We start from the raw sequence: 25,620 nt of genomic DNA on the forward strand, positions 1-25,620 counted from the left end.
AGGCTGCCAGAACAAAACACCCCAGGCTGAGCCGCTTCCACAGACATGGAAGGCCCAGGACCAAGGTGCCAGCTAGGTACCATTTCTCATGGGGCTTCATCTCTTAGTTCTGAGACGACAGTGACCATCTCACCATGTGCCCACACGACCTCCTGTTCATGCAGAGGGGAGAGGGAGGGAGAGGAAAGCGTGTGCGTGGGTACAGGCCAGGGCTGTCCTTACCCAGGCCCTAAGCTGATGGGAACAGAGCCTCACTTAGGACCCGCTGTAACCCAGCTTCCTCCTGAAGACCTAGTCTCTAGCTACAGTTTCTAAGAGGGCTTCTGCATATGAGTTTTGGGAGGATACACATTCTCAGTCCATAGCAGATATCTATTTCAGCAACTCAAAAGTGGGGCTCAAAATCTAAGGTATTTTGGTGAATCAGATGGTCATGCTTATAATATACCATAGCATCCACTTTAGTAGAGAACATTATATGTGGGTAACTGCCTTGATTTTCTTTTTCTCTAAAAATGCCTTGACCTCACCATCATTTCTGTAGGTCATTTTTACTGGACATAGGACTCTAGTTGGATATCTTTTTTCTCTCAGAACTTGGGAGATCTTCTCCACTGTCTCCTCCATAGTTTCTAGGGTTCTTTGTCACCATATGCATATTCATAGCCAGTGGTTTTTCTCCAGCTGCCTCCAAGGTTTTCTCTTGATATTTTTGTTTCAGTATTTTAGCTATTGGGTCACCTTCAGGAATGGCTTAGGGACGGGTTACATTCTGAACAATGACCACTAGCTGGTTTCCTCACTGTATGAACATCACAGAGTGCACTCACAACTAAAGTGGTACCATGTCACTAGGCCGCCCTCCCTTAGAGGACCACCGTTATTAACCAAAACATTGTTATGTGGCATGTGACTGCAGCTTCCTAGTTCTACCATGAAAAAGTGCCCCAAACTGAGTAAGTTAAAACAACAGAAATTACCCTCTAATAGTTCTGAAAACTGGAAGTTCAAAATCCAGGTGTGAGTAGGGATGTGCTTCCTCGGAGACTATGGGTAGGGCCCTTCCTTGCCTCTCCACTTTATAGGAGGTTGTCATCTGGTGGTGCTGACTTTCAGCCATGTCCTTACCACCTGTGCCCCTTCCTCGGGATGGTCCTTGCTGTGTCTCTGGCTCATCCTTCCTTATTTCAAGGACACTAGTCATGATAGCTTAGGGCCCACTTTAATCTAGTAGGACTCACCTTAACTTGAATACATAGCAAAACCTTATTTCCAAATAAGGTAACACAGTAAATGAGCACATTAGATTTTCTGTACAATAAGGGATGAGAGAGACAGCTCTGGATCATGAGGCTCTAAACAAGTCAGTATTTTAGCTATTGGGTCACCTTAGCTAAAATTGCCTTATTGTTTGAGCCACACAATTAGCACTCCGTAGCATGTTCTAATTCTCTAGGTCGCTCTGTCCAGGACACAGAACTGACTGCTAACTTTGTGCCAGCCACAGTACTGGGCACAATGGCCTTTACACAGCCAAGGGTCATGGTTCCTTCTCTCCTGGCTCTCCATTCACAGACACAGGGGAAGGAAAATCCACAAGACCCATGAAGTAAGCTCACAGGAGCCAATCCAACAATAACTGTGTATGATTGATTGATATCATTATTGTTCTTGGACAAGAGCTTTGAATATCTCATGGCTTTTTTAAAACAGTCCCGTATGTTAGTGGGCTTGTTCCAGGTTCTTGTTGCAAAAGATGAAAGGACGTAGATGCACCTGTGTGGGTCAGAAACCCACCCTGTAAAGGTCTGTAAACAAGTCAAGATGGCGCCTGGCATTTTGCAGAGGGAGTGGTTTGTGAGGTGCCGCCAGCGAGCCATTAAGTGTGGAGATTCCTTATTGGTTGACTGCTGTATCTAGTTTATGTTAATTAAGATAAGCTGTGTGTAATGTATAAATACCCCTCCTGTCCTGCAATAAACGGCTCCCACTCCTGCTGTATCAATGTACACAAGTTGCTCGTCACCCCCCCTCGCCCCCCCCCCCCCCCCGTTATTTTGCTGCAGCCGGACTGCGGCACCACCCCAAGAATGGCTGGTAGCAGGCAGGAGCATGCTCGTCCCACATAGAAGCCCAAGGTGGGCCAGGCTGGGTGGCAGCGCAGACATGCAGCTTCACCTCTCTGCAGTGTCCTCCTCAACCCCTGGTCTCTACAGGGCTCACTACCACCCCTGAATAGAGCCAGCAGGATAAGTTAAATTAAAGGGCCCCATCCTGCCATATCTCTGTCCTTCTGCTCCCGGCAAGAACCTAGCCAGCTGACCTCATTGAGCTGAAAGGGAAGGTGCTCTGCCCTCTCAGCCACCACAGGCCCTCCTGAAATTCTGCTACTACGGAGGGAAGGGAGAATTGATGTTGGGGACAACATATGTCCTATCAGGAGAGTGGGAGCAGTGCCCCACTCGCAGGGAGCAGAGCCAGGCAAACGATGACTTGTCATCAGTTTGGGGACAGGAGGTGCTGTCTTATCTAAAAAAAATCCTCAAAGAACGCATAATAAAAAATTCTTTTACTATTTATAATGAAGAAATAGCATTTAAAATAATATGATCACTCACCTCTCATCTGGAAGCCCCTTGATCACAAATTCCATGTCACTACCAACACACACCATCCAATTTCCTTAATCTCAAGAGCTACACAGCATTTGGAGGGAAACCGTGGGTACCTTTTTGGACAAATGCACCCATGACCACAGCACAGCTGAGAAAACCATAGCAATTTTTTTCATTTGCAAGAGATATAAACAAAGCATTAGGTAATTGTTTTTCTAGGTTTCCAGCAAAAACTTTTGAAATGTTTAAAGTAAATGAAATCAAAATATAGTTGGATATTACACTGCAAAGAACACTAATTCTATTCATCAGCTTTAAGAATATTTTCAATTGAAACCAATTGTATAATCTATTTGAATAAATACACTGTGTATAGATTATCTATAGTTCATTTGAAAAATAGCATGATGTTGCTACTAAACTGGATTATAATTAAAGATGTCATATGATAAAACTGGTAAGGCCTTACATTTAATTATTTGGGGGTAAAGTTTTCTTAAGAAATCGTAGACAGGATGAAATAATTTGCAAATTCATCTACCTTAGAACTGGAAGGAATTTTAGGTCCTCATCTGGTTCAAGCATCTCTTTCTGACCAAAAATGTCTGTCCCTCTTCAGATCAAGTAACACAGACTATTGATGTTCCGTGACTCAGCCAAGGCCACAGAGCTATTAAGTCCCCCTTTCCTCAGCTACTGTCTTGTAGCCAAGCAGATCTCAAAGCTGATTCCATGTGCAATCACAAGACATTCAAGTGCAAGATAATTTACTAAGAAAACCCATTCCAGGATGCACTGTGCTCACTGAGAAAGATAAATTAAATTTGTGTAATGAAAATACACAACAAACATTGCATTTAGCTTCTTGACTCCAATTTTAATTAGTGACTCATAGCTCCTACACTGAGGAAACACATAATGTAAACATCAATATAAATAAATTGCTGGATTGGCTAAGTGAAAGGCAACCAGCTCCTTGCAGACTGCTCATTACATTCAGAGCCATATTTCAAAGGAAGGGAAGGGGATGGAAACAAGGAATGCACAGAAGGCTGGAGTGTCTGCAGCGAGAGCAGCTTGGCTCATCACCTTCCTGTTCAACGCTGAGTGTGAACCCAGGGTTCTATCCAAGGGGCTCGGAGCCTCAGGCACAAGGTTGCTGCCTGCTCTGTGAATGTCCCCCAGCACAAACAGCTCTGTAGGAATGGCCGTGAACCGGTGTGTTGTGTGGAAAGGCATGGCTGACGGAGACGTAGTGCCTCCAGACCTGAAAGTCATGACAGGTGAGGTTGTGGGGACGTAGGTGTTCGTCAGAAGGGGCTGCTGGGCTCTCTGCTGCTGCTGTGAAGAGCTTCCTGGTGGCTTCTGCACACCTGATTCTTTCTGGATAAGATCCATCTTGGAGAAGTTTGACAGTGACGGAGTTGAAAACATGTTCTGAGAACATGGCAGAAGGAAATCGCCAGTCCCTGTGGAGCCCCACCAGGCACAAGCTTGTCAGGGCCTTCAGGCAAATAAATGGCTGGAGTCAAATAAAATGCCCAGTCTCCCGTTTTCTGTCACACAATATACCTGGGCAACGTGAAGTGGGAGCTGCCTGTCAAGCGCAGCCCTGGATCTACCAGGCCGACACCTACTCTGCTGAGATGGGGCACCTGACCAGAGACCTACAAGTCCTGAAAAGTGTTTCGGATCAGGCCCAAAACGGTCTGCAGGACCTTCTCTCTCGAGGGGCTGGCGTCAACCTCGAGGCAGCCGGGATTCTCCATCCGTCGGTAGGACACCTCCACCCTGGGGACAGGCAGAAGGAAGCATCAGCCTGGTTGCTGGCACAGCTCTCCCTGCAGAGAGACTCTGTACCATGATAATAACCACATGAGGCCGAGTGCCTCCTCATTCACCTCCCAGCTCCCCTGAGCCGCTAGCTTTGCCCACAGATAACGGTAAATGCATTTTGCTTAATAAATGACAACTTAGCAATAATGTTTAACAGCTAGCATTTACTGACTACTTATCATCTGCCAAGCATTAGCGTTCTGCCCAGTTCTTCTCATTTAATACGCAAAGTAGCCTAAGGGGAGGAACCATCTTTATCACTGTTCTGCAGAGAAAGAAACCAAAGCTCAAAGAGGCCAATGGCCAATTTCTCCCAGTCTGTTCCCTGGAAGATCTTCACAGGGGCCAGAGTCCTCTGCACAGTCGCTGCCTGAACTTAACTCTTCCGGCACTTGAGTGGAGGGCACAGCTCCTGCCAGGGTCCCCTATCATCTCTCCTTTCCGGTCAGCTGCAGCGAGGTGCCTACGTGGCCAGTTGTCTGTTTATCACAGGCTCTGTGGCACAGTGGTTAAGACGGGGCCTGGAGCTGGAGCATCTGCTATGCCACCTACTAGCTACATCAGCCTGTCACATCCCCTGTTCTGGCCGGGTCATTTGTGTGATAAGTGCTGAAATAATACCTCTGTCAGGAGTTTGTAAAGAGGCTTAATGGAATTTGTATAAATGCAAATTGCTGGGCATGATAGCTTCACATGCAGCACAGTTATTTTTATTCTTTGTAGGGTGACACTACTGTGTGATGACAATGACATCACTGTTTATCTGTTTAAGCTACTTTGGTTTTCGCCTCCAGAACCAGGGCTGGAGACGGAGCCACACTTGACCGTGATGCCGCAGGCCTGTCTGGACTCTTCGCCGCGGTGCTCATAACCCTCTGATCAAAACAAACACTGTCTTTGAAGGCACAAAGATCTTGACTCTAATCCCAGTTTTACTACTTAATAGTACGGAAATGTAGACAAATCATTTAATCCTTTGAGCCTTGGTTTTGTCAACTGTTAACATAAGGCAGATGTGGCCTCTCGAGGGAGGCTGTGGGAGAACTGCACCCAGATGTAGGTAAACCGCCTGACGCAGGGTAGGCACTCTGCGCTATGCCCATCATATCCAGACTGGGAAACCGAGGCACGGACACCTCACTGTCTTACCCAGGCTCGTGCTGTTCCTGGCACAGCCAGGACAAGCGGCATGGTCTGATCTCCAGTCAGTGGACTTTTAGCTGTAGCCCCACGGTACGGGGCCTGCCCACGGGGCCTGACGCAGCTCAGGGCACTGCCTCTACTTTGGAAACACGAGACACAGTCACTTTCTCCATGCGCCTAAAGCCAGTGCCAATTCTGGCTCAGTCCTTGCAGGGATGCCCACCGCTTGCCTTGCCCCAGGGACACCTACTTCTGACGAAATACGCTGTTGGCCTCAAGTTCAGCCTCTTCTCTGGTCTGCTCCAGGCCCCGGTCCCGCAGCCTCTGTGCCCTCTCCTCAGGACTCACGGTGAGCAGCAGGACAAGGTCAGGCTTGAGCAGGTCCCCTGGCCACTGGTATACGAGGTGGTGGGCAGGAGGCAGGTGCTGCAGACCCCCACTCAACTCAGTGGCTATGCCATAGGTGGCTGTGCTGTGCCAGAACCTGAGAAGAAAAGCAGCCGTGAGTTCCTGAACCCGCCAGATGTCAAGTAGCGCCCAGGGATCAGCTGGTCAGCACAAGGAACCCAGGGCTGGCCTGCGGGCCCCCAGGGTGATGCAGCAAGGTAAGTAAAACTGAGTTCTATCAAAAATCACAAAACAGTTTGAAAACAAGAGCAATGATGAGTGGGCTCTCCGTGAGGTTGCCCTTACTCGATTACCACTGTCCCCTGCCGTGAGCGGAGGCTGCTGCACGGGGCTTGCCCACAGGGTGCTGGTACTGTGCTGGGGTGAGGGCCAATAGAACAGACCTGGGGGCCTTTCATTTTAGTCGAGTGCTGTGTCTTGGGCAAACTCTGGACAGTCAGGCCTCCTGTGCTATTCACACTGAACGTGCCCATCCAGGGAACCCTGGGCTGGACCCCGAGCCTCCAGGCATCTGACTGCCCGTCAGTGCCAGGCAAGCAGACAGGTCTTGTCGCCCAGACTACCACAGGCATCTGCACACTCCGTGTTCTCTGAGTGAAATGCTCAGTATGAAGACAAAGGCTGATAATTCAACAAGACTCCTTTACCATAGAAATCTTGAGCAACCTCTACCCACACATCATCCAGCCAGAGGAAGGTGCTACCTAAAAAATGGATTTCAGAATATTTAAACATGGACAAACCCACTCAGACAACACAGAACTGCTTTTTGCTTTTCCTCTGACAAGAACTAAATTGCAGACAAGCCAGGGACACAAAGCAGAGAAATGGAATTAAAGCCTGTTTTCTATAAGTTCTCTCGCTGACAGCCCTGCTGTGCTTTTAAAATAATCATGCCCCTGGACATCACCTCCACTCTTTGCACTATTTGGCGTTCTGGATCCTACCATCAGGGGAAGCACAAACCCAGAACCCTTGGCCAATACATCACACATGGCTTTAGAATCATGCTGTCTATTTTTAGAATGATTTGCTAGTGTCAGAGACCCTGCTCATGAATCAACTCACTGCTATGCATCACGGGCCTTGAGGGCAGGCAGGGGAGGGCGTATAATATACCGCTTTGACAGATCAGCAAACCAAGAGACGGAGGGCATGAGTACCTGCCTCCACTGCAGGTATTGATTCAACACCCAGGGCACCAAGGAAAATATGCCCCACCTGAAGTCATGGTCTGCAGGAAAATTTTAGTCTTCCCCCTTGAAATACCAGGGAATGACCATAGATATGCTAACACTGGGCAAGTTGGCAATGAGGCAAAGGTGTCGCCCAGGCAAGTGTCCCAAAGAGGAACAAGACTCCACAGCTTTTGCCATTTCTTCTAGCATTCCTCATACTTGCCAACTTGGAAACAATTAAAACACCCCCACCCAACCCCACCCAGCCCACCATCCCCCACCACCAAAGTAATACCCCAAGCTGCCACTGTAGCTGAGACGAGAAGCCACAGCTTCAGGCTAAACTTGCCGTTTCCCTCTCATCCTCATAGTACCACCACATCCTTTATTCTTAAAAACCATCTGGGTGATCTCTTTATGAAATATTTCCAATATACCAAAAAGCACAGAGAAAGATATCATTTCAAGAAAGGAGTAGGAAGTCTCTTCCCTGGTGCAGCAAAGCGGCTGTAACTACCAGCTTCCCAACATGAACCAGCAGAAAGGCTAGAGCAGAGTCAGGCTGTACTAACTGTGGGTGAGGGGGGCTCCCAAGGGAGGGCTCAGACCCTCCTGTGGGACAAGATGAGGCTGTAAGTTGTTTCCACCACTCTAGAAACTTTGTTCCATACCTGCGAAAGCTGAATACACCTCAATGCCATGCCCCTGCCGTTCCTCTCCCGGAAACCTATGCATCAGAATCGCATGTACATTGCAGCAAAGGTGTGTGAAAGTTCATTACCAGACGGAGACCTCACAAACACAAGGTGGTGTGAAAAAAAAAAAAAACCGAATGCAAATAGCATTTGACGTAGCGTTGCATTCATAGGCAGTTCAAGAACAGGAAAAACCAATATGTGGTAGATGCTATCAGGAGAGTGGCTACCACTGGGCAGGAGAATGGACCATGTTCAGGTGGAGAAGGAGCAGATTTATGGGGTGCAGCAAGGCTCCCATTCTTTATTTTAATTAATTATTTATTTATTTATTTTTTAGTTTTTCGGCAGACATAACATCTTTGTTTGTATGTGGTGCTGAGGATCGAACCCGGGCCGCATGCATGCCAGGTGAGCACGCTACCACTTGAGCCACATCCCCGGGCCCAAGGCTCCCATTCTTGACCAGGTGTTTTAGTCAGCTTTTTCACTGCTGTGACCAGGACAGTTTTAGAGGAGGCAAACTTTATCTGAGAATCATGGTTTCAGAGGTCTCAGTCTGTAGTTGGCTAACTCTATTCCTTGGGAATGGTCAGTCTCTGCACCAGGAGGTAGAGAGAGAGTCTTGCTCACCAGGTAAAAAAATATACCCCAAAGGCAAGCCCTTGGGGACCACTTTCTTCAATCATACCCCCACTGCCTACAGTCACTACCCAATTAATCCCCATCAGGGGATAATGCAATGATTAAGTTAAGGGTCTCATAACCCAATCAGTTCACCTCAAAACTTTCTTGCATTGTCTTACGTACAAACTTTTGGGGGGACACCAAATAGCTAAACCATAACCCAGGGTTCAGGTTATTTGATAGGCTCACTTCCTGAAATTCCTTGGGATTTACATTTATTATTAATGCCCTTCTTAATACGTATTGAATTGCTTAGATGAAATTGCTTAGATTCAAAAACAACTAAAATTGCACAGAAAGCAGTAAAATGAATACTTGAGTAATGTAAAGAAATAATACATCACAAATGAATCCCTTCTAGACACATTGGCAACCACATTTCTCTCTGCACATAGGAATATGGCTCTCTTAAATTCAGTGCTCAACATTCCTTCATCTCTCCATACTCTGCAGTATTATTTCACATGCATTCTGCTGAGCATATTTCTGCAATGTGATTTTTTTTGCATTTAACATTATGGTTTTGTAATCTGTGCACAGTGATGCATTACCCTTGTGTATATTGCCACATGATATTCCATTTTACAAATATGCCAGTATTTTCCTTTCTATATTGGTGGGCTTTTGGCTTTTCAAACTTTTTGATAGTATAAATGATGCTGAAATAAACTCTGGAGGGTGTTCCTCCAGTGAGTGGCAGCAACCTTCCCCTCTGCTACATCTCCTCAACCTATTCTGCACGGGACAACACCAGTGTCCATCTCTGGTCAGCCCCACACATGAGTTCCCATGGATCTGTGTCTTCTCCAACCCAGGTCTTCACCAAACTCCTGGGAGCAAAATGGCATCTTAGTGTGATTGCAATTTCTATACTCCGTGTTGAGACACTGTTAAACTCGGTACCCCTTGCTATATAGCTTTTGTCCATTTTTACTGCATTTTAAAGCTATTATTTATATGTACAAACTTTAAAATATTAGTTCATGCCACTCCCATATCTAAATTCTTCAGATAATTCCCCACTAAGAATAAAATTCACACTTCCCCGTGACCTGCCCCACATTTTCCTTCTGTCCTTCCAGAAAGCCGGCCTCACAGGCTGTGTTTCAGCACACGGGCCTCCCTTTGATCCCTGAATCTGTCAGCCTCTGGCTTACATGATCATCCTGCACCCCTGGAAATTTCACACCTGACTCTTTTTGATCACTGTTGAGAGATGCCTTCTGAGGCAGGCCCTCTGCGCCATACCTACTGGGAGTTTGGAGGTTTTCAGTGTCATGTTACCTTGATTTACCCTCTTCCTCATATTTACGTTCTCTGAGATCACCTCACATTTCTGCCCACGTGGTCACTGTCTTCTGCAACTGGTCACTTTGCTCCACAGAAGCAGTGTACTGACGATCTCATTTACCCTAAATCTTTTGGTCTAAGAAGTCTTTAGCACACGTTAGGTGTCCAATAAATCTTTGTTGAATCAGTCAGTGAACAAATGAACCACTAAAAGCACAGAGAGGCGAAGCCCAGACTTCTCATTCACTGGCCAGTTATTCAACCTTTCTAGGGTCTGTTTCTAATCAGTTAATTGGGGATAACATTTGATATCTTTCTACCCAAGTTACTGATCCAGATGTCACTAAAATTTCTGCAAGTTCTGTGCCAAATGCCATGACTGGTATAAGCAATTAATAAATGACAGACACAGTTGCTATTATAATCTTAACACAATTTTCACTTGATTAACACAATAGGGTGTTGCATGTGCCCCACCACACCCCACACACGTCGGGGAGAAAATGCCTGATTCCAGGAAGCTTTATACACACCTGTCTACAATCACAGGAGACTTGGCAGATGCCTTAGCTATTTCAGAAGCCACAATGTAATTGCCCAAAGAGTAAAATGCTCTTTTAATAATAGTTGGTTCATCATCAAAGGTTTTCCTCCATTGGCCAATGCAAGAGGGTGGTGAGTGTAAGAGGACAGCCCTGAGAGACTTGGAGACTGCCTGGGTCACCGTGGTCTTACCTGCAAGTCACAAACAAAAGACATCACATTTTTGACACAGCCCCTGTAGTATCACAAGGTTCACATTAACATCAAGAAGCAAAATAATTATTTCAATCTGTCATTGAAAGGAGGCTATCTCACACTAGGGTATTTTATATAAAGTTGCAGGCTGAGAGGAACTTAGGATTCCTCTGCTTGGCATTAGAATATCTGGAAGGAAAAAAAAATGATCTTCATTTTTATGAATCAATGATGAACTTGGGTCTGCAGGCTCCTGATACCAGAGCTCCTTTCACGTGCTCCTTTATTCCTGGCCCGTGCTTCTCTTCACCCCTGCCACCCACATCTGACCTGTCTTGAGGAATGACCCAGGCACAGTGCTGTGGTCTGGACCTGGGAAGTCCCCCACAGTGCCCTGTGTTTGAGGCCTCTTCCCCGTGCAGCAGTGTTAGGAAGTGGGGCTTTTAGGAAAGGTTTGGACCTGGGGCTCTGCCTACATCATTTGATGGGTGAATAATTGGAATGGACTATTAGGAGGTGAGGCAGAGGCAGAGGAAGTAGACCACTGAGAGCATGCCCTGAGGGGCTGAATCTTGCCCCTGGGCCAGTCTGTCTTCTCTCTCTCTCTCTCTCTCATCTTGCTCTCACTCTCAGTCTCTCTCTCCCTCCATTGCCCAGCTCCCAGGAGCTGAACAGCTTTCCTTCTGCCACCATGATGTTCTTTCTGCCTCATCTCTGGCCAAGAGCAATGGACCCAACCGACCATGGACCAAAGCCTCTGAAGCCATGAGCCAAAACAAATCACCTCTCCCGAAATTGTGTGTGCCGGGTATTTTGGTCACAATGGAGAGAAGCTGAGGAACACATGTGGCATCCCCAGTGCCTCTCCTGGTCCCACCTCCCTTCTCACTTCTTCACCCCCTGCTGCCACTTCCTCAAGCCCCTTCCAGTTCCAACCCTGACTCTATCACTCTTCCTGCCGTGGCTCCCTGGGCTTGGCCGTTGGAGCTGCTCTATCTGGATTTAGACTTTGGTTCTTCCTCAAAGTTACAGCCCTGCTCAGCCTCTTTCTGATCCCCTTTGCACAGCTGCAGGTGTGTACTCACATCAGCCTCTGCCCTGGACCCATCCCATAAGCCTTGGCTGCAGTGCTGAGCTCAGCATGGGTGCGGATAAGAAAGTCATCCACTCCAGGACACTGTTGGCTGGCTTCTCTGCGCTCCTAACGCTTAGCCATCTTTTCTCTCCCTCCCTACTCCTCTCTCTCCACTTAAGTTTTCAAAAATTTATTACAAACTGTTTATTTCTTTTATTTGATTGTATTTTTCTCTTGGGTTGATAAGATGAACCCTAGCATTTGTCAGTGTCTTTAGGAGCTGTGAGCTCGACACACAGTATGCATCTAATTTTCCCAAGGACCCTACAAAATAGGTGTTGATTAATCACCTTATAGAGGAGCAATCTGGTACTAGAGAAAAGTAGCAAATTACCCAAACACCCTGCTGATGGGCCTGGACCCAGAATGCACTGGTGACAAGTGAACCCTCCTTGTCTCCCCACGGCGCTCTCTGCTCATGAGTTTTTCATGCACGCACGTGAGTGCTGATGTTAAATATTTGGACCTTTTTTAACCCCACAGAATCTAAATTAGCTTTAAGTATAAAACAAATGAGCAGAGCCTGCACTGGCTGCAGGACTGATGCTGTTGAGATTTTGTGCGACTCCCGCATAACTAGGACTGGATCCAGCAGAGCGGGCACACCCAACGAGTGACAGATGGCCATCAGAAGTCCAAAGCCACTGCTTCTCCTCCGGATCACTCAGAGGGAACCAGGACAGTCAAAGCCAGCCCTCCACCTGCACCACAGTCCATTTGGTCATGACACAGGGCCCCACTGGACACTACTGTGAGGCTATTAGGATAAGTGTGTGCCCTTAAGTTGACAAGGAAGGGCCACACCAGGCATATGACACTCCTGAAGCTGGTCCTCATGCCAGGCCCCACGGGTGCTAGTGTTCTACAAGCTCAGCCTCCTCGTCTCCACCCCTGTCTGCCCCAGAAGCCACACTTCTTCCCCTTGGGCATCCGAGTCTCACTGCAGACACGAGTCGTGAGATCTGTGCAGCTCAGAAGGCTTTTCCTCCTCCATTTCCTTGTTCTTCCACATTTTTCCCAAGATTGTCCTCTGAACTGCCTGGGGTTCCTGGGCACACCATGCGGGTCACGTCTGTGCACCAGTGTCCAGGCCATTTCTCTTTCTGGAGCGCCTTCCCTGCACCTGTCCCCTGACTAGCCTTGTTGTCAGAACTCGCCCTGTCCGCATGGTGTCCCCTGGGGAGGCCAGCCTTATGGCCTGCCTAGTCCAGCACCTGCTGTACAGTACAGCCAGATCGAGGCTCTGTATGAAGTTCTGTTTCAGAAGAACTTCTTTTTTTTCCACAACTGAACAGTGAATGCCATTGTCTGTAACTACAAAGTCTCTTACCAGTGGCATCCAGTCCTTCGATGGCAATGACTGGGAACTTTCCTCTTTGGACCTGCCTTGGGCACTTGTCAACCACATCAAGAACTGCCTGGGCTTCCGGAATAGAGGACGTACACTGCAATACAATGGGTATCCATCAGCAGCAAGCACTGGGGCTTTTGTAGTTGCCCAAGACTAGGCCTACATTACACCAAGGGCCCCACCAGGCATATGAAACTCCTGGTATCCTGAAGCTGGGACAGGCTGGCCACCATAGTTTCGTAATGGGTAACTGAGGCTTTAAAAGGCTCGATTCTCTGGATCACACACATCCTGCATTGGTCAAGACCCATACTTACAGGGCAGTATAACTCAGTCAGAGTGGAACCACAGGCCCCTCCTGGAACAGAGGGTGGCAAGTTGGTAAATGAGCAGTGTGTTTCTGTCCTGTCCTAAGAGCTCAGGGAGCTGTGAAAAGTGCAAGGGCTGGCAGAGCAGTGTCTGCCTGAGAATTCCAAGGCCTTAGCTGCGCAGTGCTCTATCCCATGCTCACCACACCTCCACACGAGGCCCAGACCCTACTTATTTCTGTGCTTATTGGAAACGGAGACCTTCCAAGTGCTTCACAATATGAAGCTAGCCAATCTCTAAGATAACTTTGTAAGAGTGGGACGAGGATTACTCTCGTCTTGTGAACCAAGGTGACTGAGGCAAAGAGCACTGGAGAAACTTATTGAAAGCACCTATAAATGCCAGAGATTGAACTCAACCCCAGGTGAACGACTTTGCACTCTTACCCACTCTGCAACCCTGTCCCATAAGGCTAATGAATCACAGGTCAGTGGGCCAGTCTGCATGCCCCAGATCCCACCTGTGGTCAGTCTTCAGTCTCTTTCAATGATGCTGTGACTCACCTGTTTCCTTAATCATTGACAAGAACCCTGAAAGACAAACGGGTGTGGAGGAAAGGAGGAAACACACAGGTGGAGTGAGGGTACAAGGCCCACAGCTACTGAGGAGGAAGGCTCTTTATGCCTAAGTTTCTTACACTCCAAACTGGTGTCCTTTCCTCTACACCCCAAGATCCCTGAATGGCAGCCACTACCAAGGAAAATTACCTCGCTGTCATTATCCTCCGGTTCCTAGCCCCTCTCCACTCCTGCTGGGATACTTTCTGTATGCACCACAGCAAGCATGGCATTGCTTGGTGTTAGGATATGTTCTGTGTCAGCTTGGAAGTTCCTTCAGATAAGAATCTCGAAAGAGCCAGTGCCTAATGCAGAGCCTGGCATACAGGATGTCTCCACTAACTGATCTGTGAACAGGAATAAACAAACTAAGGAGGGAAGGAAGTTCATTACAGGTCAGCCTGCTGGACAGCAAACTGCTTGGTCCAGTTCTGGTGTGTAGGATCCAGATGCCATCCTGAAGGGAAAAAAAAATCTTACCGTCTCTAAAATAGCCCTGGCAGTGTCCAGGTCCCGGAAGACCACCGAGCTGAGGAGGTGGGGCACCACTGGATGCAGCGGGGGCTCCAAGGTGGGTAGGACGCGTGCGCAGCCCACCTGCAGCTGCCCACTCTCCTGCAGTACCCAGACTCGCTGCCACAGTACACCTTGCGAGTCGGCCTCAAACTCTCCCAGGTGCGGACGCCCAGCCTCCTGGACTCTGCCCAGCAGTTCTAGCAGAGCGCGCCGGGTGTCCAGGCAGTCAGAGGGGTCGCGCAGCAGGAAGCCGTGCTGCATGCCTTGGGCCTGGCTGCCTGGGCAGTAGCAGAGCAGCCTGTGCAGCTGGCACCGCTGGAAGGGGTCACTGCGCAGCTGGCGCTGCAGGTTCTGGTGCACCCGAGCCGCTTGGACTCGGGCCCCGCAGTCGCCGTCCGCGGCCGCCGGCAAACACAGCGAGTAGCTGCGCCCCGGAGGCCCCAGCAGCTCAGCCAGGCGGGGGTCAGGCCGTGCATCGGAGCCCTCCGCGCCCAGAGCGAAGTGAGCTAAAGTGCAGTCCCTCAGCTCCAGAGCGAAGCAGCGCGGCCGAGCCATGGCCAGAGCGCAGAGCCCGCGCCAGGCGCGCAGCCGCCCTGAGAGCAGCCAGAGCAGCGGTGGGGCGCGCGGGCGCCCGGCAAAGGCCATCAGCGCCACCCCGCCCTTGGCCGCGCCGGGTAATCGAAACTCGCCTGGGGGCGGGCGGCGGGGAAGCGCGGCGGGAAACGAAAGCTACTGGCGGGCGGAGCGGCTCTGGGCGCCTCCCCGCGGCCTCTCCTCCCTCGAAAAGCCGCTCCGTAAACCGCCGGCGCGCGGAGAGCAAACGCTCGGCCCCCGCGTCCCCGGCGCGCGTTGCTGCCTGCGCAGGGCAGTTCCCGGAGGCGGCAGCCTCTACAGGGGACGTCCCTCTCAACCCTAATCCAGCCCTTAGGCTGGGGGCAAATCAGCACCGGAGCCGCGCCCGGACCGGGAGGTGACAGGCGGCCCCCAGCCCCCTCCCCCAACTCCTCCTTGCTTTCTTATGCCCAGCGTGTGGGGCTAGGCGTGCAGGGCCGAGCGTGGGGTTGGGGTCTTCATCTCATGAATCTGAAGAATAAAATCCATGGACACAAGAGTGAGAGCAAAGTAACAGGATTTATTAGAATAATAGAAAGGAGAACTTCTAAGTGGGGGGTGGGGGGGCAAAAGAAGGATAGGAAAGAGGGGCTACCGTCCAGGGGGTTATGTAGATGGATAGGTTTAAGGAAGCCAGCTCCCTGCCCAATCCCGGGCAAGGCCCTGAGTGTCAGGAGGTGTTCATGCAGCCTTTAGTCCAATCAAAATATCAATCAGGCATTTTCCCTTCTTTGGAGAGACATGGAACTCTCCAGTCACATGGTCCTGATTTTAAAACAGCCCTTTTGTAATTTCCTTAGCAAACATCTGCAGGTGCCCTTTGTGCTCTCCTGCCCTGGAAGCTGCCCAGGGGCCCATCTCCCTGTCCTCCCGGGCTTATCTCTTCCCACTGACGTCATTCTCTCTCTCTGGAATTTGGGCAATGACTGCTCTCACGTGCTTCAGGCTGAAGAGGGATGTTGAAAGGGGAGTGTCAGTCAGGGTCCCGCTACAGAGGCCTCTCTAATGGGTCCCTGTGAAGTCAGGTGGTACTTCCATGGTGGGTAGCATCTCCATGACCATCTGGAACTTAATCGAATCTGCAGCTTAATACACTCTGCATCAGGGCAGTACAGGGGTCCATGGCAGCAGTTGGCAGGTGACTGGACATAGGGTAAGGATCAGGCTGGAACAATAAAAAGATGGCAAAGTATTATTTTCTGTAAACAATTAGTGTTACAGCCAGTCTCTGAAGACCATGAAGATAGTAACTTGTTAGAGTCTAAGGTGTGGCCTGTGGTGTCGTTTATACTTGTGAGTGGAGGCCATTTAAGGCTTCAGAAATATCAGCAAAGTTGCTAAAAACACATGTCCAACTTTTAACTTTAATAATGGCCCAGGTTTCCCCTGGAGCTGTGGAAGGCCATTGGATTTTTATAAAGTAGTTTTCTCCTTGGCCTTACCTCTGTGTCAGCAGAAGGGTCCTGTTAGCTGTGCAACTTAGGACTCTCTTGGTAAAGTCAGCTAGGGCTTTCGTGTGCCACATTACATCTTTTAGACCAACCCAGAGCTAAATAACCATGCCAGTGAAAACCAAATTGAGCTTACCTACCTAGGAGGTTAGGGACGTTCATAGGTCTCAGACTGACTTACAACAAGCAGTTATCAGACACTCTGATGTAAGACCCTCTCTTTATAGCTTCCCAGTTTCACTTACTCTTGGGAGGACTGACACAAGTGTACATCCCCAGTTACATTCAAAAGCTATTGCCTTTCTAAGTGTCCCTGTCTGACTGTATTTTGGTTACACTTTCCTGCCAGGTGTTCAAGACCAAGTTGGTAAAGAATTTGACTGCTCTTATCTTCCATTAAAAGTCAGGGACCACTCTAAGAAAGGTCTCCTCTATCATTCATGCATCTGCCAGGATGGATCAGGTCTTGCTGCCCACATGGGGCTTCCCTCAGAAGCATCAATGACTTTTCCCTTTCCAATGACCCTCCTCTTTGCAGAATGTGCACTGGGTGGCTTCCTGTTTTCTAGGTTTCTCCACAATCCCCCTGATCTGGAGGCCGAGTGACTCACTAGAGTCCTTAGAGACGTCCCATTATTCCCTGAGTTTCAGCTGACCTTAGAGGGCAAGGTCAAAATATTGGCTGCTTTTTCTAAGCCCTTGATTTTGTCTCCAGGTTTGGGTTTTCAACATCCAGTAGGTTGGGTTCACCATTTTGAAGTAGGAATACTGAGTTTTAACTTTAATGTCTATAATTTTACAGCTACCTTTTTAATTACTTTGGGTCAGTATTAGTAGTAAAGGTCAGCATTATGTACTATCTCTCCTATGGTTGATGGTTTATAGTCTTAAGTTAGCTCAGGTGGTTTTGTTAGAAATAGTAATTTTATAAAATACTAATAGGCAACACTTACAAAGATGTATGAGGATTTAGTTTGTACAATACCTTTGAATCAAGATACATAGCTTCAATTATATCACTAAAGTATATTTAATGTCTATTTAACCTCTGCAAAGATTTATTAATTTTTAAACTCATAACATAGAAAATCCTTTACAAACTTTGTTATTTTTATAACTTTCTTACAACCTTAAATACATTTTAAAATTCACCTAAACCTTTCATTAGTTTTGTATTATATCCCTTGTTTATTTTGAGATCACAGTAATCTTTATAATCAAAATCTGTCTTTTGAACATAACTTTAAATGAGCTTAATTCTGGCCTACTTTGGAGGCATCCTAACATAGAGTAAAGTGAGAGGCAGAGCCTTAACTCAGATGAGGTATCAGAAATAGACTATTATCTGATGTTAAATGCATCTCATTTATATGACAATGAAACATTTACATAGTTTCAACAAACAGATGTAAGCTAGGTTTTTTAACCCTGGCAGTGTGTCCCTTTATGTCAGATATAAAGTATAAAAGAGAACCTTCATTGGTTACCATACCTGGATTAAACATAAGTAGCTTTCATTTTATAAGCTTTTATGTAACACTTAGACAAAGCTCAGAAAAAACATTTTTTTTTCATTTGTATACATATCTATCTCTAGTCACACAAATTTAGGGTGTCAACTCTATTGTAATATTCTAAGATAACAGTTGGTTTATTTAAACAGAGCTATAAAACAATCATTGAAAAAAAAACTTTGAAATCAGTACGAACCCTAATTTCGTTAGGGCTTAATTTTCTTAAATAATAAAAACTAAGAGACACAGAAGTTATCTTGATAACAAAATTATCTTGAAGTTATCTTGAAACAAGTCCAGATCAATGTTTTAAGAAAATCTTATAAATTTTGAGCATACTTAGATGTTTATATTGGTACATTCAAAGTTGACTTTTAGAAATCTCCTTAAGTAACTTTCCTTTTGTAACTTACCTAGACACTCTAGAACTTGTTTACATTCTTAGCTTTGTCCTGACTCCTTTTTATTTTGAACTTTAGAACAAAAAATATTACTTTACCATGCCAGGTACTTTCTCTTTTGGAAACATTTTTTCCTTATTAAGAAAATCCACTTTTGTCTCTGTAACTTCCTTATGTATTTTATCCTAGTTAACTTTTTTAAATTTATAGTTTGAACAGTCCTTAAAAATTTATGAATGTGTATAAAATTACATTTTTTAGTGACATGAAATACAATTTACTTTTCTTGTAGTTTGTTGTTGTTGTTTGTTTATCAAAAGTAGCTTAGGTTTTTTTGTTCCTTGCATATACAGCAATACACATAAGTAGAATTTTAACCTTTAATTGTCTTGTTTTTAGTGAAGACCCAGAAACAAAGCCATCTTAAATTGACTTGCCATTTATCAATGATTTATAAAAGCACATTTAATAAACCTAAACTATGTTGTCTTATGGAATGTAAGAAGAGAAGAGTACTTAAATTTAAATTTAGCATTTGATGCTTGAAAATTTTAACTTCATAAATTGGTCAAATATCTCTTTTAACAAACATTTATGAATATTAGTACCATTTATGTTAAATCTAATTCATTCATTCTAGTTGTTAACATTATGTCAACCATGAAAACTAATGAATCAGACAAATCAAATTAACATTTTAACTAAGTCATTGCTGTCCAAGAAAAATCCTTAAAAGCAATGGATGTTAAACATTTTATAGATACTAATGTTTTCTTAATTGGCTGGCCACTTAAAAAATGTGTACATTAGAAATTTTAAAGACGTCTTGCTCTTATCTTTTTAAACAGTTTAAGTCACGTGACCTGAAAGGCATTTGGATTTTTTTTATGAGCGCTCATTTATATTGTGGTACCAAAAACATGATACATATACACGAGCACACATGTAGACACAACATAGAATACACAGGTATACACACATATACATAAAAATCAACAAGAAGCAAAGATTTTATAGCCCTTTGCCAGGCATTAGATTCTCACATGTAGAAAACAAACAAATTACAGATGTTTAATTATACAGACTGTCAGATTTAACCCTTTAGAAATTAAAATAGAGTCAACCACAGATTCTTGGAATATGACTCAGATATAGGGCAGCCCTGTACAGTTGGGGAGATTAGAGATAGATTCTGTCATCCAAGGCAGACGCTAAAATCCGAGGTCCAGGTGGCCACTCATCCATCATGGGGCAAATTTATCCCAATGTTTCAAAATGCAAGCTAGTGGCATGTGCTATTTTTGAGGCCAAGGCTCTCACCTCAATGAAAGATGGGCACCTCTCCCAAGAAAGCTGTCTTTTTGGCTGTCATTCCAACCACTACCACTGTTTCTTTTTCCTGCTTAGTACTCATTAAAGGAGAAGGTCTCTTTTCTTTTCCAGCATGTTTGAGAGTTAACCCCTGAAAACCTAGCCTCTGAATAAAAACAACAAAACAGGACTAGAAACTCCGGTTGGACAAAACCAGACTAATTGGTGCACGACCAAAGGTGACTTCACCAGAAAAAAATTGAGTTTAGAATATGAAAAGACTGAAAAAAATGACATGGCCATAATTACTCTATTAAAGGAGCACAGGGCCATGCGTATCTGACCAGAGAGCACTTGGGGATCAGATTTTAGTCAGGCCAGATATTCAAAGAATTTGGAAGCCCATGAAATCTCAAAAAAAGATTTTAAAGAAAAAGAAACCTTGCACCTATGGGATCTTTTCTTTTTTTTCTGTGCTTAGCTGGACAGAAGAGAAAGTCATTTGGGAAGGAACTTATTGAAAGAGCTGAATCCCAGATTGCAAGAAAAGAGAGAACAGTCCTGTGTTCTATAGCAGCTTGGATTTAAAAGTGACTCTGTTCCCTTCTCTGATTTCAGAGTGATTCCGACAGTTATTCATTGGGGGTTACATTGTAGACAGGTATCAGGCAGGCAGCTAAGGAGAAAGGAAAGCTGCTGTTTTGAGCATGAGAGACAAAAAGTGTATCCACGGGGCACTTACAACCATTTTTCCTTTTGTAAAAGTGGCCTAGCTGTAAGATGGTGTTAAAATGTACGTTCTCCTTCAGAGGCATCCCCCCAACAGTGGTGGGTAGTCAGGCCAGGCTTGGGTGCAGAGAATTATCAGGTTTTTTTCTATTTGTGCATCTGTGTGTGTTTGAGGATCAAATTTATCCCAATGTTTCAAAATGCAAGCTAGTGACATGGGTTATTTTTTGAGGCCCAGGCTCTCACCTCAATGAAAGATGGGCATCTCTCCCAAGAAAGCTGTCTTTTTGGCTAAGGGACATCTCCCTAATTTGAGCCACTAGCAGTCAGCAGTTCCTGCCCCTCTTACCGTGACCTGCAGGATTTAACCGCTGCCTTAGCATGGTCAGGACCTAGGATGAGACTCTGTCTCCAAGATGCCAGAGACTGCTGGGGTACCGGACTTAGGGCCTTTCCATCCTCTCCTGTGTCATCCTTGTCTCAGTTGTGATTAGAGTGCCCCTGGGTATTCTTTCCTCTTTCATGGGTGACCATGAAGAAGGTGCAAGCCTCCAGATTTATCCACCTTTACTTGTGTGACTTGTGAACCTGGGAGACCATGAAACCCTTAGATGCCTTTCTTATCTTGTAATAAATCCTGGTCTGTCTCTGCTGAGCCTATTATTGGTCAAAAACTTTTTGGGGAAAAACTGGGCCTTGCTCAGAATGGAGGATACTAATTTCTTGATAACTTTTGATATGGGGGGGGCGGGTCATGTGAGCTATTGACAGATATGACAGGAAGTGTAGATTTGGGGGATTTTTTTCATATTTCTTCCTGAGCATGGGCTTCTCCCAGTAAGACAGCAATCACAGCTAAGTCTAATCTACATTGTTGGCACAATTTTGGTTTTTCCCTTAGGGAAAATAAGGCTTGCACATAGGGAACCTTGGGCCACTCTCCTCCATTTTTACAAAGCAAGCTAAACTGCAGGGTGGTATTAAAATTTATATTTTTCCCTGATGGCCATGATTCTCTATGGAGGTTTTGAATTGAGGCCATGCTTGACAGCAGAAGAAAATGATGTGCTTATTCTTGAGCATCTGTGGGTCAAACGTGTCCCAGTTTCCCAGTCTGTAGACTAGCAGTGAACCTAGTGTTACTGTGGAGATTGAAGCTCCCATCTGAACATGAGAAAACAGAACTCAGGTGCCCATGCCAGAGAATCTACTCACTCTCATGAGGGCATCTCCTTAATGGGCTTCTGTTGGTCAGCAATCCCACCTCTCTAACTCCCATGTCCTGATGGATTTATTGCTGCCTTACCTGAAAGGATGCATGGATAGGTCTTTGTTTGCCACATGCCAAAGACCCAGGGGCCTTTACTGGCCTCCTGACACTCTCAAATTTCCAATTGTGGTGCCCAATGATAAAAACAGCCTACAGTAGGGTGTACTCCTCTGCTTCACATGTCTGTGCCATCAGGGACCCTGGCTGGTATGGATCGTCGTCGTCCTGTTGAGCAAGATCCAAGAAGTCTGAGCAAGGCCAGAGTCATTAATGGTAAAGGTTTTGCTAGGAAGAGCAGATTTATGACACCTCAGGTTGTGGGGGTCCCAGGAGGGCAGCAAGGCATGCTGACACTTTGGGGTGTTCCTTTGGGTCCTCATACTTACAGGATCATGGTATCATACTATGTTTCTCAATTTGAAGTAAGATGGAGGCCTATTAGTGCTCTGGGTGATCATAAAGCAAATAATTTGGCTCCCTGAACTAGAAGAGATAAGTGGTAGTTTATTTTAATTAAGAGGGACAGACCTCTGGTCTTTTTCCTGCCGGGTGAGGGAAGGACAGGGAAAAAAAAATGCTTGTGAAAGATGAGAGGAGGGAATTTAAAGTGAGGGAGCTGTGCTTGGTCATCTCCTACAGTGGGCCCCTGTTTAAGACGTGGGCACCATGGACAGACTTGGGGTTTGACTCCCAGAAAGCATTCAAAAGCCTGGAGGTCCCTGGAGACTTTATTTGGGCACTTGAGAGAAAGCGGGTGAGAGAGAGAGAGAGAGAGAGAGAGAGAGAGAGAGGAGAGAATCAGGGTTGGTTGGATGGAGAGAGCAGTGGGAGGAGCCTGCACCCCAGGGCATACATGGAGAAGAGGTGTTCCTGCAGAGACGGGAGAGACTGGAGCTCACACTCTGGGGATTAACAGCTCATCTCTTTCCCAAGGACCTCAGATCAGACATGACTTCATCTCAGGGTCCAAGGTTCTTTAGGTGAGGGGGCGACCATCATTGGGCAAAGTCAGAAACAGAAAGATTGTGGTTGAAATTTGGTTCCTCTGAAGGCCATCGGGTCAGACTTGGGACAAGAGACCTTCAGGAAGCATGGGGAGTCACCCCATTCAGTGTCTCAGACCTTCCTCTGTCCCCCGCACCAACTTCCTCCCACAGAAAAGAAACTGAAGCAAGTCGGGACCGACATTTCCAATGCATGGGTGAAGTGGGATTGGCCTTGCCTGTTCAGCAAGACTGTCATCTGGGTCTTGGAGACCAGCAGCTCTGCTACTTGCTAAGTGACTGACAGATACCTGTTTTTTTGTGTGTGTCAGAGAGAGGATTACACATTTGAATAGAGCGTAGGGCTCCCTGAAAAGCCATTGTCCCATTTTACTCACCCTTTGTAGATACTAGAGGAGCCCCAAAGTATGGAGCATGGAGCATGGTGTTGGGTTCTTTGATTCATGAACTTGCTGAATAAATTCCATGGACACAAGTTTGAGAGTAAAGTGACAGGATTTATTAGAGTAATAGAAAGCAGAGCTCTCAAAGTGGAGGAGTCCCAAGAGAGATATCAAAGAGTGGCTACTATCTAGGGGTTTATATAGATGGATAGGTTTAAGGAAGCCAGCCCCCTGCCCAATCCCGGGCAAGGCACTGAGTGTCAGGAGGTGTTCATGCAGCCTTTAGTCCAATCAAAATACCAATCAGGCACTTTCCCTTCTTTGGAGAGACATGGAACTCTCCAGTCACATAGTCCTGATTTTAAAACAGCCCTTTTGTAAGTTTCTTAACAAATATCTGCAGGTGCCCTTTGTGCTCTCCTGCCCTGGAAGCTGCCCAGGGGCCCATCTCCCTGTCCTCCCAGGCTTATCTCTTCATCCTGACATCAGGGGACGCACACTAGAGACCGTGGCAGAGAGGCCTCCTCCCTGGGGAAGCTCCTCCCTGGCTCTTCACTGCCCGTGAGCACTGCAGACTCCTGACCTAGGCCTGACTTTGGAGACCCTGTGGATGCTCAGCCTCTTCCATTACTCTGAGCCCCCAAGCAGAGCATGCATCTCTACCCAGCAGTCCTGCGGAGAGGTTTTTTCTCTACCCCAACAGTGAGTGCACCTCACGTGCTTGCTTTGGAATTCTCTGCCCCTTTAGCTGACTTGAAAACCGGAATGTTGCCCAGATTGTCACTCAGATTGACACCTCAGCATTGCTTTTGGTACACCAAATTAAAGTTTCCTGCATTAAGGTAAGTGAAGCCTACATCAAAATGCACAGATTTAAAAAAAGAAGAAGAAGATGAAGAAGAAGAAATAGATGAAAAAATCTTTAATTTCTCAAAGGAAAATCTCAAAAATTTAGAATTGAGACAAAGAGAAAATATTAGATGAACTAAAAGCAATCAAATTCCCTAATTTCTTAGTTGAGATTCTTAATTGTCTGAATTCATGTCTCTATCAAATTGGATCAACACCTGGGATATGTTTTATGCTGAAAAAATGTTTCTTTTGACCCAATCTAAGATCTTGTAGTAGTGTGGTTGATGTGTGAGTGAGTAGGCTAAGAACAATGAGGAGTGGAGGGTGGAGGAAGCTCTCTGAGAAGTGTTGTTCTTGCTTCCGAGCAAGATGTTTTTTGCACACAGTGTGCAGTGACGTTTTCATCTGTGATAAGGCCTGAAACCAGGGTCTTCCTGCAAGCCTAGTTGCAAGGTCTTCCCACAGGCTGGCTGGGCCATTCCCAGCCAGGCCCCTCTTAGCACATTGGTATACTGCGGCTGCCATACGGAGACCCAGATGGGGCTCCTAGACCAAGAGAAAGTTTCTTTCCTCAAAGCTCAGGCCACCAGAAGTCAGACCAAGGTGCCAGCAGGGGTTGTTTCCCCAGGGCCTCTCTGAGCCTGCAGATGGCCCTCTGATTTCCTATCCTGATGAGAACTCAGTTGTTTAGGGCCACCATAATGTTCTCATCTCTAACTTAACCCCCTCATTAAAGCCCTGTCTCTACATGCAGCCACATTCCGAGGAATTGGGCAGGAGCATAGTACACCTCCTAACTTCTCCAAATGCTGGGTTGGTAGCCTCTCCTCACCTCGACGTGTATCTGAGGACCTCGCAAGGTCACAGCTCACTTGCCAGTCTTGTTTACTCCCTGAGCACCTTGGGATAAGCACAAAGATGGTGAGCTCGTCTCTGAGAATCCAACAGAAATACAACCCGGCACATAGTTTGCTAAATGAACCATCCTACTGTAAGTTTTTATATTCATTTGCACCTGTTTCTGTCCTATGAGGAGATGTAGTACTTCAATGACACTAAAGTAGATGAGATCCGTGCATATTAAATATGTGTTAGAGATTGAAGATACAATATCTTTACTCAAAAAGAAATACTGTTCATATTTTTGAGCACCAATTTTAAAGTCCTAGGACAGAGTCTCTGATAGTGCCAGCTGAATGTTTAGATTGAATAAACTTGCCAGTTAGAAAGCTATCGAAGCGGATCTGGAGGCTGGGAAGGCTCTTCAAAGAGGTGGCTTTGAAGGAATGAATAGAACAGCTGTATTCCTAGGAAAAACTATAGGCTTCAACATTTACAGAATTACAAAAGGAAAAAGAAAACTACTCTAACCATTCTGCTCATGGGGGAAACAAGCACAGAGAGTTGTAACATACATAAATGCAGCAACTAATAAATAATAAAACCCCAAAAAGAAGCCTAGATTTTTGAAACGCTGCTTAAATAGGTGTGCTTTGGGTAGTTTTCTCAAGTGGGGAAAAGGAAATGAAAATCAGAGTGATAAGGATACAGTGGAGGGTTAGGGTTAGGGTTAGG

General features: G+C 46.2%; 1 protein-coding gene across 2 annotated transcripts; it reads right to left on the reverse strand.

Annotated features, from left to right (window-relative positions):
- Window positions 1-2,764: 2,764 nt before the first annotated feature.
- On the reverse strand, window positions 2,765-15,362 carry Cmpk2 (cytidine/uridine monophosphate kinase 2). Of its 2 annotated transcripts, XM_046441189.2 has the most exons (6): window positions 14,483-15,362; window positions 13,056-13,170; window positions 10,386-10,587; window positions 5,845-6,078; window positions 5,601-5,733; window positions 2,765-4,406 (listed from the first exon to the last, which is right to left on the reverse strand). In XM_046441189.2, exons 1-6 carry the CDS (start codon window positions 15,161-15,163, stop codon window positions 4,356-4,358), a joined length of 1,416 nt encoding a protein of 471 aa, XP_046297145.1. In that variant the 5' UTR covers window positions 15,164-15,362; the 3' UTR covers window positions 2,765-4,355. The 2 variants fall into 2 exon arrangements, with proteins under 2 accessions (XP_046297145.1, XP_046297146.1); XM_046441190.2 differs by lacking the exon at window positions 5,601-5,733 and having other exon boundaries at window positions 14,483-15,345.
- Between the last annotated feature and the right edge of the window lie 10,258 nt (window positions 15,363-25,620).

Source organism: Marmota monax, unplaced genomic scaffold, assembly GCF_021218885.2.
Source record: "Marmota monax isolate L192 unplaced genomic scaffold, Marmota_monax_Labrador192_F-V1.1 WCK01_AAM20220418_F8-fsc00010, whole genome shotgun sequence".
Classification (NCBI taxonomy): domain Eukaryota; kingdom Metazoa; phylum Chordata; class Mammalia; order Rodentia; family Sciuridae; genus Marmota; species Marmota monax.